Source organism: Pseudochaenichthys georgianus, chromosome 15, assembly GCF_902827115.2.
Source record: "Pseudochaenichthys georgianus chromosome 15, fPseGeo1.2, whole genome shotgun sequence".
Lineage (NCBI taxonomy): Eukaryota > Metazoa > Chordata > Actinopteri > Perciformes > Channichthyidae > Pseudochaenichthys > Pseudochaenichthys georgianus.
In genome coordinates this window covers 1,039,426-1,051,865 of record NC_047517.1, presented here as the reverse complement: position 1 = coordinate 1,051,865, position 12,440 = coordinate 1,039,426, and the positions used below count along the sequence as shown (strand labels likewise).

Below are 12,440 nucleotides of genomic sequence, written 5' to 3'. Positions count from 1 at the left end.
CAAAACAGCTGCATACGGGAGTTTTCACACATGCCAAGTATGTGGACATTGTAGATTAGCTGCCTAGTGGTGCTGGCCATCTAGGCCCTTGGGTGACCGTTGCTGCCCAGCACTTCAGCTTTAGGACTGGACGTCTCAGTGGAGAGATGATAGGCAATACAGAGGAGAGAGAGGACAAAGGACATGCAACCTAATTTGCTCTTGAATCTAAGCAACATGTGCAGTCCACTGAAGACAGAGCTACTAACAGATTACAAATAACTCCTGATCTATTGGGTTTTTTTCCCTGACAGAGACAGATTCGGTCTATTGTTTCACTCAAAGGAAAACGATTAGTTATGTATAGTTATTATTAGAGTTTTTTTGTAAACCGGATACTTCATTTGCCCATTACAGCCCTTCACGCCCAGCTTTAATGTAAAGTAAACCCAGTTCCCTCATTTGAGGATTAACCCTAGCAAAGTAACGTAGCTGCCGTTCATCAAAGACAAGAGAGGGCTAAAGCTAGCAAACACAAACAACAGAGAATTTAGTTCTGAAAATTGAGTTTTCAGGTTACAAAATACCTACCTCTGGGAAAGTATGTGCGAAGAATTTAGCATAACGCCTCTAAAAATTATTTACCATTTGTGTAACAAGACCTTTGTATGTTTGTTAGTAAGCAAGCGAACGTTACATCGGAAGTGTACGTTCAAAAGTAACGTAGGAAAGTGACATCCTTTCTTTTGAGTTCAGTGTACTAGTTCCTGCTCTTACATAATTAGCTATTACGACAAGATTACTTGAAAGGACTCTTCAGTATTTAATGGTTCAGTAGTGTCTTGATGAGTTCATCATATTATATAACCTTACGAAGTATCCTAACTGAACACAGTGGACAGTCTCAACGGTGCCTGAAACCTCTGTCCGTGTGAACTGTAAGCAGTCAACGATGACACACATTGACCTAGACAACATGCAAAAGCAAGGAATGTAATGAAGTAAATGAAAAACGTACTTATTTTTGTTATTTGTAATCAAAACATTCAGGCAGCTTGGAACGGCAGAAACTGGAGCGAGTTTGGTTTTAGCGGCAAAAGAAGGATTTCCGTACATGAGCTGCTGCAATTGGCCGGATGGACCGAGAAGGAGGGATCAACGGAAGAAAAGGTGCGTTCCAAAACTGAACCGCTTCACCCGGCTACTCACGTGACGTTAACATGTTTATGTAGGCTAGTTACTAAAGACCTGTTTCTTGGTTACCTTCTACAAGTCTCACACTAGGTGTTTCTCTCTGTTCATAAAAGATAAAATAAAATGGCCTTATGTGCAACCTTTAGCATGTAATGTTAGAGCTAGTGATGATCTCACCCTTGTCTATATATCAAATGCGGTACACTGGTGAATATACCAAGCATGCAAATGAGCATGGCGCTCGCAGGAGGAAGATGGCGTCCGAAACAACAACTGTCTGATATTTTAAAGATTTCTCAGGCGAACGCCTGGATGGACAATAATCATCAGAGGTGGACAAATTAATTAGATATATTGTACTTAAGTAAAAGTAGAAGTACCAGAGTGTAGTAATACTCTGTTACAAGTACAAGTCCTGCAATCATATTGATGCTCAAGTAAAAGTAGAAAAGTATTGGCATCAAAATATAGTTAAAATAGCAAAAGTAAAAGTAGTCATTGTGCAGATTGGTCCATTTCAGAATAATATAATATGTGTTATCATTATTGATGCATTAAAGTGGTTTTATTACTTTGTATACTGCAGGGTAGCTTGTGAATTTACACCAGGTAAAGTGAGTTAAGAGTTGATTACAGGGATGCAAACTTGTCACCTTTCGGCAAAATTCGCCGTTTTTAATCCAAAATAGGTTGTTTGTATGATTCATGTAGATCTGCAATAAAAATATGTTTGGGGTATGGGGGGGGGGGGGTCTGGGACGCTGTGTGCTCGAGTCTTCCTGCCTGTCGGCTCTGCTCATGGATGTATAATAAGGTCTAGCTTCAGCAGCTACATTACCTACGGGTGCGTTCGTTAATATTAACTGTGTGGTCCGGAGTCACTGTGGCACAGACTGGACCGCTGGTGAACAGCTGTTAGAACGGGCCGTTCAGGTGTTCAGAGCAGAACTCCCTGTCGTAGCGGCAGAGCGTGATCTGTGTCACTGACAATGGTCACTGTGACTACCCTGTCACTACCCGATCCGTCACCCTGCCCGATCGGTTCTGCGCATGTGCGAGAGGGTCCGCCATGTTGGAGAACTCCGGACGGCAACACCAGATGGACACTTGACACAGTGGCTTTTAGCAAAGCTCAAAAAGAAAAACCGAGAGAGATGAGTTATTGTTATTACAACGTGACTTCACTATTATTTAACAACTCTTTTTATTGGGTTCTTTTATTTGGGGTTAAGTACATTGTCAGAATAAGTGAGAAATGAATTTAACTTCTGTTAGACAGCCATATGCCATACTTTTTTGCATACATTCACAGTAAATATGTATTCAGTATGATAGCTGTCTAACAGAAGTTAAATTCATTTCTCACTTATTCTGACAATGTACTTAAACCCCAAATAAAAGAACCCAATAAAAAGAGTTGTTAAATAATAGTGAAGTCACGTTGTATTAACAATAACTCATCTCTCTCGAGTTTTCTTTTTGCGCTTTGCTAAAATCCATCTTGGGTTGCCGTCCGGAGTTGTCCAATATGGCGGACTATCTCGCACATGCGCAAAATTGTACCCAATAATAGTACTTGAGTTTATGAACTTAGTTACTTTACACCACTGGCTATAAAGATAGAAAGACTAAGCCTTGAACAGAGGCATGAAAATACATTTTCAAAATGCTCAACAGACTGCCAAAATTATAAACTGATTGCTACACAATTAAAATAAATGCTTTTATATATTTCTATTAGATGTGACTTTTTGGCGTTTCTGTTATTATTGACACTGCTGCTTTAGTTGTTCTGACTGCTACAATCCTCTGTTATTAATTCCTCATTTTAAAGCCGATATTCCATGGGGTCGGGGGGCTCGGATCCTTGTCACCTTTTTCATACCTGATTAGTTTGCATCCCTGTGATTATATTTCACATTATTAATCCTAGATAGCTAGATAGATAGACAGACAGACCGAGAGATGATGGATTAACAGTATTTTTTTTTTCACTGTACAATATTTAATTTCTTCTTGTTTTTCTTATTATATTTACATAAATATAGACTCGTGCATTTACTTGGTCATTTACAACATTCTCAGCATTACTAGACAACTGCCTACTATTTTTTGACATGTATAGTTTACTTCATCTGCATTACTTGCACATCGGTCTTGCAATATATGCACTATTTTATTTCCACTTTGTTTCTTCTTGCACTCTTTTATTGTTTTTTTTTAAATGTGTTTGATATGCTATATATTGTGTTGCATTGTTGGAAAAGCTTGGGACTTGAGATTTGTATTGCCACATATCTACCCTGTAGTAGCTACTGCGCATATGACAATAACGCTTTTAAATGCATCATAAGACGCGTCTACTTTCTAATACAAAATTCCCATATTCCAGCTTTGTGTCACGACTTGAATGCATCATAAGACGTGTCGACTTTCCCAGCTTCCTCTGCACTTCCTGCTTTCACCGCAGAGGAGAAGTGGGACTGAACGAAAACAAAATGCGATAGTTTAACTTCAACTGATGAGCTGGGGTCAATGACAGCGTTAACAGCGCTACTCGGCATAATTCACCGACCTCTTATTTAAATGTCATATCTCTTAACTTAAGGCGTGTGGCATTAATATAACATTAAGCATGCAGTTTCCTCCTACCAATGGAGACTTTACGTTCGTCTCTTCGACAGAGGCTGAAGGTAGGCTAACCAGCAGAGCTCCACAGCTAGCAGGCCTCAACAGAGCTAACCATTCACCAGCACTATAACGTTGTGTTATTTTCTTTATTTGTTTAACTTTAACATAGCGCAATTACCAACCTACGAATTCATTCAGACACTGTTTTTTTAATATTTAACACACTTTAAATGTGCCAGCTATTTTGTAGCTATGCGAATGAGTAGCCGATTGATACGTGTCGTTCACTAAGCTAGCTTACAAACACCATTAAAACAATGGAAGCTTTATTTGATATATCTCACTGTTCAGGTGATGTTGCTATTAAAGACACACGTTATCCTTCAAATATAGCTCAATGACAATGCACAGTACGAAGATGGCCACCATATAACCACTATCCCACTCTTGTTTACACTGGCCACCACCTGACGTAGTGTGGGGGGTTCATTGGTGTAAAGTAACTAAGAACATTTACTCGAGTACTGTACCATTTTGTTGCTACTTTATACTTCTACTCCACTACAATTCAGATGTAAATGGTGTACTTTTACTGCACTACATGTATTTAATCCCTTTAGTTACTTTACAGATGTGGATGAATGATGTGAAATCTAATCAAGTGTTGAATCAGACTTTAGTTCCACCTGGAGTAAATCCACCAGCTACCCTGCAGTCTACAAAGTACTTCAGACTAGCTGCACCTTCTCCAGCTACCCTGCAGTCTACAAAGTACTTCAGACTAGCTGCACCTTCACCAGCTACCCTGCAGTCTACAAAGTACTTCAGACTAGCTGCACCTTCACCAGCTACCCTGCAGTCTACAAAGTACTTCAGACTAGCTGCACCTTCACCAGCTACCCTGCAGTCTACAAAGTACTTCAGACTAGCTGCACCTCCACCAGCTCTGAGAACACTTTAATGATCAATCATTATAAAAACATATCATATATATTATTCTGAAATGTAACCGCAGCAAACAGCAGCAGCAAACACTCACATTAATTATGATTGATAACCTGATGGTTTCAGCTTTAATTCAGGTGGATGTTTTTTTCTTCTCCAGTACTGAGTGAGATGGTTATTTTATCAAAAGGGAAAATATAAGGGGGGAAACTGATATTAGTGGGTCTTGCGCAAGATGGATTAAAAAATTGAAATGCCAAAACATTCATACTGTCGGCGGTATTTCTTCACACATCCTAGTGCTTAATGTTTTCCTTGTGCCACACCACTTAAACAAGCAAACATGTTTTCCACAGAGCTCAGCGGCACCATCAGTGCTCCGGACGTTAAGCTGAACCTGGGCAGTGACAACGGTAAAGACCCGTACACCACCACCTTCCTGAGGCAGCGAGGCTACGGCTGGCTGCTGGAGGTGGAGGAGGATGAGAGTGAAGAGAGCAAACCTCTGCTGTGAGTTAGCTTTTTGAAACTTAAGCTTTTTGAAATGCAGATTTATAATTTGAGTACAGACTTTTTGTTATGGATCATCAGACCCCAGCCAGTGGTAGTGTTTGAGAATCTGGCTGTAGCTCACACAAGTCTTTAATGGCTGCTACAAACCTTCATCAGAGTAACAGGGACCGCCTGTATACCAAGTATATTCAAATGATCATGCATCTCTAGGTACAATTAGTCTTTCATTTAACACTGGTATCAGCAGGTACAGAACATTACAATAGCAAGGGTAACACTAAGGGCGTCAACTACTGCAAACCAGTCAGTGCGGTTTGGTTCAGTCGCCATTGTTGAGAGAGGTGTGCTGCGTTCAGGACAGGCAGCTAGGCTAGCTCTCAGAGTGGAGTCAGGTTAGCAGTAGACCAGAAACCTAATTGTGAATATCAGTATGATTCGTCAGAGAAAACATTTTACAGCTCCTTAAGAACAAAGCACGACTCTGAGATGATTCGCTTTGAACTCTATGATACAGCGTTACTCTAGGGCAGTCTCCACTGTCTGTCCCCTCTGTAACACCGAGATATTCCTGTTTTAAAGAACAGATAAGTGTTACTACTGAAGACCTCTCATTAATGCTACCTGTCATTTAAAGGATTTTCTGTGGGTTGTTCACTACAGTAACTTAGCTGCTCCACTGTTAGGATGGAGAGTCATGTGCACAGTTGTATTGAATAAGATATTGTTTGATTATCGTCTCAGAGGTTAGGTGACAATTAGTTTTAGGGGATGTCTCCCAGCCAGAGTTCCCATTAGAATATTTTTTTGCCGGTCAACATACAAAGTTCAAATCTTCCGGAGAAAATTAGAAAAGTGCCGGTCAAAGATCTTCTTTGTTATTTATTGAGCTTTAAAACAAATTGATATGATTCGATATTAAACAAACTAATTATAGTAGATTAACTACATTATTCAAAAGTGAACAGTAATTTATAATAACACGGGAATAATAAACGGAGCGCTCTCTCCCTCTCCTGACAGCCCGTCAGTATCATGCAGCTCGCGGATCAGTGATGAGTGACCCGACAGTAAAACTAAACATATCTATAACTAGTTACGGTAGTTTGAGAGGTAATTAAAATAGCTACGTGTGATATTCTAACCTGAAGTGTGTGTTTTGTCCGCTCACCGCTGCAGGTGATCATGCAGAGCTGCGTGTCGACTCGTCAGCAGCAGCTGATCTCTCTCTCCCGTCAGATTAGACTTTACTCGCGTTTATGTCCATATCGATCAGATATGTCACATCATCTTTTGTCTGTCACATACTCTTCTTGTCTGTCACATAAGTGGCGCAACTGATGCGGTATTGAGATAAGGGGAAATTATTTTGACCGGACACTTTGACCGGAGAGATTTAGATTTGCCGGTCTTCAGCATATTTTACCGGTCATAGTCCGGTAATTACCGGCTAACGGAACTCTGCTCCCAGCCCTATGAAACAGTTATTGAACAGTGAGTCACAGAGGAAAGGTGCTGCTGCTGAACCACTTATAAAGCATGTTTTACTTTATGCCACATCCCAATTATTATCAACACCAAAAAGTGTCTGATGTTAGACGCAGAGACAACTGACAGGTACATATCTTACATTAATAAACAGCTGGACGTCAGCTCTGTTGATGAATGTTGTTGTGTCTGTGTGAAGAGAGGAGCTGGACATCGACCTGAAGGACATCTACTACAAGATCCGCTGTGTGCTAATGCCCATGCCGTCCCTGGGATTCAACCGGCAAGTGGTTAGGGACAACCCGGACTTCTGGGGCCCTCTGGCCGTGGTGCTGCTCTTCTCCATGATCTCCATCTACGGACAGTTCAGGGTGAGAAGGACACAAGGATGAGACCTGTGTCATCCCCATTCATACATTCAGCCATGTTTCCCACACTGTTCCACTGCAGGACACACCTGTAACCTTGGTCCTTCCATAATATGAATGTTCTGCTTTTTATATTTTTCTCTTTATTTTACCGACTGGGAATACATAATGAGCCCACAGCGAGTTGAACTGTAAGAGACTATTTGTATGTGCGGTTTGGCAGTTAAAGAAAATGGATGTGAAAAAGAGAACAGTACTTCAGAATTGGGGACATTAGCTGCGTTCACACCGGAGTACTTTTCCCCGTACTTTTCCCCTTTAGTTCCTTATGGCAACACAAAAGAAAACATGGGAGCGGTGGAGTGATGAGGAGGTGTCGGCGTTCTGGCGATTTACTCGGAGTAAGGCACTTAGCCCTTAGTTACTCCAGGGAGAATGTCCCTGTAATTGTAAGTAGCTTTGGATAAAAGCGTCAGCTAAAATGAAATGTAATGTGTTGAGAGATGTATCCATAGATCTCTCCATGTTGCTCTCAAAGTGCACCAGATTGATGCTTTTAACTTCAATATTTAAAAAAAAAAATCTTCCCGGGGGAGCATGCCCCCGGACCCCCCTAGAGGAGGTGAGGTCCGCCCCCCACTCATAAAAAAAAATAGCACTTTACCCCTGCCTATATGCCGTGAGCTGATTATCGAGCCTTCATTGTAACAGTCGCGGGTGTACTGTGTGTGCGTGTGGGGAGTGTTGCAGTTCTACTGAAGCCAGTCCCCAACTCCAGGGACTTCCGGCCGGGAATTCGGGTGGCAGTATACGCCGCGAAGTTGTTTGCAGCCTGCCAGTAAACCCAAAGCAGAAGAAGACGAAGTGGCGTCAGCGGCTCATTTGCGTAATCTTCCCTCAGGGAAAAGTACTCCAGTGTGAACGCGATTGGTACTTAGTGCCCTGGGGTAGAACAATGATCCTATCAGTTTTCGGTTTCATCTTTTTATTTCCCCATGTTCTGTCCCTGTGGGGGTGTGAAACACTTTTTCTCGATGTGATGTGTTCTTGGTCCATACAAACCCAGTAGTACAATGATAGTGACCTTTTATTTTAAGATGTAATCAACCAATCGTTGTTTCGATGTAACAAAACATCTGATCAGCCAATATAATATAGCCAATATCTGAAAGTCCCCGAAAATATCATTTCTATTTGTGTCAGCTCTTGAGAAGTGCCGAATGTATCATTTAGGAAGGCGTCCTTAAAGCGTGCAGAGGACAGTGGACACAAAGACAGGATCTGTGGTAGTTAGTTTAGTTCCTGCAGTGGAAAAGAGCTATTTCCTCACTCACTGTTCAGAATCAAATACAGCAGAAGCTAATGAATCCTCATCTATTTCATTCTTAAACTACATTTCGAAATTACAACTTCAAATTAAAGACATTATACTGAAGAATTGAAAGTCATATTTGTGGAGCTGTTCTTTGGTACCTATTGTTGATGTATATAATATGATATGCATGTCAGTGACTTGTTGGAGTAACATGTTTTCAGTGCTGATGCTAAACTCTCAAAGCTTTTATTTGGCAGGTCGTGTCTTGGATCATCACCATCTGGATATTTGGCTCACTAACAATCTTCCTGCTGGCTCGTGTTCTGGGTGGTGAGGTAAGCAGCGGACACAGAGTCATCTCCTCAGTCAGACACCACTGGACCTGTTCTCATGGAGTCCCTTTGTTCTTCTGCGCAGGTTTCCTTCGGCCAGGTTCTTGGAGTGATCGGATATTCCCTTCTGCCTCTCATCGTTATCGCTCCTCCACTTTTGGTGATTGGAGGGTTTGAGATGGTTTCTACACTAATCAAAGTGAGTCAGACGTGCAAAATGAAGCTTCTGAATACTTTCTGAATTCTGTGAGGATAAATGGCACCTAAGAAAACCTGTTTTTGGTATAAGAAGATGATTATTGTTAGTAAAACACTTTTTTTATTATTGATTTTTTTTGTATTGGTATTTTGTTTTATCCAGCAAAGGACACTACAAAAAAGTGAACAATAATTCAAAAGAGAAAACTCAAAACAACAAATGATTAACAATAATGGACATGTGAAATTGTAGTTGAACACAATGTAGATTTGAACAACCTCTTGCTTCCTGACTTATGTGGAACATCTCAGATTGATGAATACATGTCATATTTCTGGTATTGTGTGCTCCTGTCTTTCAGCTGTTCGGAGTGTTCTGGGCTGCGTACAGCGCTGCGTCACTGCTCGTCGGAGATGAATTTAAAACCAAGAAGCCCCTCCTCATATATCCCATTTTCCTTTTGTACATCTACTTCCTATCATTATATACTGGTGTGTGACTGGATGAGTTTCACTTTTGGACATTTTCATGGACATGGACCCTGGAGCATGGGGGAGGATGGCTCAAAACAATGGAACGAGATTTATTTTTAAAGTTGTTTATTTCTTTTTTAACTCTGTTAAATTGTAGAAGGTGTGGAGTAGGAAATATATATCATTGTAAATAGGTGTCCCTTGTCTTTGGTCAATAAAATGCGTATGCTTTTACACCTTAAACTTAGCCTAACCCCTTAAACAGGATGCAGACGTCTCGTAAAACATCAGCAAGAAGTTACAGGGTTATATATTAGTTACATTATTTCATTTTTATTCATTATCCCTATGAAAAATTTGATGCCACATTTTTGTAATGCATATATTCATGCTTAAAAAAGAATTGAAGAAAAGAATGGGATGGTATCAAAAAGAGATGGTTTTGCATAACCTTTTCATTGCTATGCACTGTCATGTACAATGAAAACTCCATTTATGCTTTTCAGTTTTCACGGTCGTGTTTTCATTTGAAACCTTTATTTAACCAGGTGAATCCCATTGAGATCATCGATCTCTTTTTTAAGGGAGACCTGCAGCAGTTTTCTTAATGTATGGATTTCAGCAGCTGAAGTGGGTCTCTATGTGGTGCCTTGTTTTTTCACCCCTGTTCCCATTTAATACAGATACCTAATCATGATCAATAATTGCAGTAAATGAAAAGTGATTTGTTCCTTCAAAATCTGATATTTCCTGACTGAGTTTTTTAAATGATATACAGTAAGCACAGTTGGCCACACTAATATATTAAACAGTTGTGCTGTAACAGGTTAGATTAATCCCAAATATCCCATTAAAAACTGTTAAATCATGAGGTAAATGTCACTTCTGAGATGTCCACTATGGGGCGCTAGAGAGCAGTCACTAATTCCCCTGTTGCTGTACAGTACCAGACACAAGTTTGGACACCTCATTCAAAGGTTTTTATTTATGTTTCTACTTTGTAGATTAATACTGAAGACATCACAACTATGAAAGAACACATATGGAATAATGTAAACTGTGTTGAACAATCCAGAATATGATTTATATTTTCGATTCTTCAAAGTAGCCCCCCTTTGCTTCTCTCAATCAGCTTCATGAGGTAGTCACCTGCGTGGTTTTCAATGAACAGTTGTGAGTCCATGAGAGGAATGACTTGCCTTCTGAATGTGTTTGAGGCCATCAGCTGTGTTGTGCAGAGGTAGGACAGTGGAAAGCCCTATTTGATACTGTTGTAATCCATATTATGGCAAGAACCACTCAACTCAGTGAAGAGAAGCGACCGTCCATCGTCACTTTAAGAAATGAAGGCCAGTCGATCCGGAACATGTCAAGAACTTTGAATGTATCCTCAAGTGCAGTCGCAAAAACCATGGAACGCTATGAGACTGGCTCTCATGAGGACCCCCCGGGAAAGGAAGAGCAAGAGTTACCTCTGCTCAGAGGATGGTTACAGAAGAGTACCAGCCTCAGAAAGCACCTCAGCCTCGAGCCCACATCAAGGATCACAGAGCTCAAGTAGCAGACACATGTCAGCGTCCACTGTTCAGAGGGGACTGCGTGAATCAGGCCTTCATGGTCCAGTCGCTGCAAAGGTCCACTACTGAGGATGGACTACAAGAAGAAGAGAATTGTTTGGGCCAAGAAACACAAAGCATGGACATTAGATCAGTGTAATCTGTACTTGGTCTGATGAGTCCACATTTGAGATTTTTGGTTCCAACCGCCGTGTCTTTGTGAGACGCAGAGAAGGTGAGCGGACGGCATGTGTGGTTCCCCCGTGAAGCATGGAGGAGGAAGTGTGGGGGGGGCTTTGCTGGTGAATCTGTTGGTGATTTATTCATTTAATTTGAGTAACTTTAACTTTTATTAACATAGTACAGATGAGGACTGGGGCAGCCGAACACAGTCAGTGCAAATCTAAATAATAATATAGTACAGTCCACAATGTACAAAAGTCAGGTCAAAGAAAATAAAGACATTGTTAAGATCCTAGATGTCTATCAATCCAATTTGTTTCCAGTATTCATCCCCCTTCTCCTTTTGTGGTCATTGTTGGTGATTGATTCTAAATGTAAGGCACGCGTAACCAGCATGTGGCTACCACAGCATTCTGCAGCGCCATGCCATGCCATCTGGTGTGCTCTTACTGGGACCATCACTTGTTTTTCAACAACACAATGACCCCAACCACACCTCCAGGCTGTGTAAGGGCTATTTGACAAGAAGGAAAGTGATGGAGTCTGCGTCAGATGACCTGGCCTCCACAATCACCGACCTCAACCCAATTGAGATGGTTTGGGATCAGTTGGACCGCAGAGTGAAGGAAAAGCAGACAAGTGCTCAGCACCTCTGGGAAGTCCTTCAAGACGGTTGGAAAACCATTCCAGGTGACGACCTCATGAAGCTGACTGAGAGAAGCCAAGAGTGCGAAGCTGTCATCAAGGCAAAAGGGGGCTACTTTGAAGAAGATCAAATAAAAATCATTCTGGTTTGTTTAAATTTGTTTTGTCAACTACATAATTCCATGTGGTCTTTCATAGTTGTGATGTCTTCAGTATTAATCTACAATGTAGAAAATAGTTTAAATGAATAAAAACCTTTGAATGAGAAGTTGTGTCCAAACTTTTGATTGGTACTGTTTATCGACTGTACATTTCAATCAGGAAAATAAAATGATCTTGGTCATGTTGCTACGGCTGTGATTCAATATGAACGTTTGTACACCTTTTATCTCGAATGTGACATTTGGGGCAGATTGGACAATTTAGAGTTCTCTGTTTGTAAAGCTTCCTGTGTCATGGTAAAACATACTGGCCTTCACACAACAACAAGAATCCACAAAAAGCATGAAAGCTCAAGGCCAAATTTGAAATACACTGTTGATAAACTCTATGAGTTTAGAAAGATTCCAAACAGTAATGGAGGACTTTTTTTTTTTTTTAAATGTTCGAATGGGATCTTATA

The 12,440-nt window shown here is 40.8% G+C and overlaps 2 protein-coding genes across 4 annotated transcripts in view; one reads left to right on the top strand and one right to left on the bottom strand.

Moving 5' to 3' along the window:
• Nucleotides 1–2,117, bottom strand: part of exo1 (exonuclease 1) — a 50,803-nt gene extending 48,686 nt beyond the window's left edge. The window contains exon 1 of one of the 3 annotated variants that reach the window (XM_071205762.1): nucleotides 2,012–2,117. The gene's annotated coding sequence lies outside the window, so the exon portion shown is untranslated. Of the gene's footprint in view, nucleotides 1–570; nucleotides 590–997; nucleotides 1,085–2,011 lie in introns of those variants that run through there. The other 2 variants (XM_034100137.1, XM_034100138.2) reach the window with 2 other exon arrangements.
• A 1,501-nt stretch (nucleotides 2,118–3,618) lies between these two features.
• yipf4 (Yip1 domain family, member 4) lies at nucleotides 3,619–10,173 on the top strand. Its single transcript, XM_034100849.2, has 6 exons — nucleotides 3,619–3,866; nucleotides 5,106–5,259; nucleotides 6,947–7,118; nucleotides 8,688–8,765; nucleotides 8,848–8,961; nucleotides 9,323–10,173. Exons 1-6 carry the CDS (start codon nucleotides 3,809–3,811, stop codon nucleotides 9,458–9,460), a joined length of 714 nt encoding a protein of 237 aa, XP_033956740.1. The 5' UTR covers nucleotides 3,619–3,808; the 3' UTR covers nucleotides 9,461–10,173.
• Nucleotides 10,174–12,440: the final 2,267 nt, after the last annotated feature.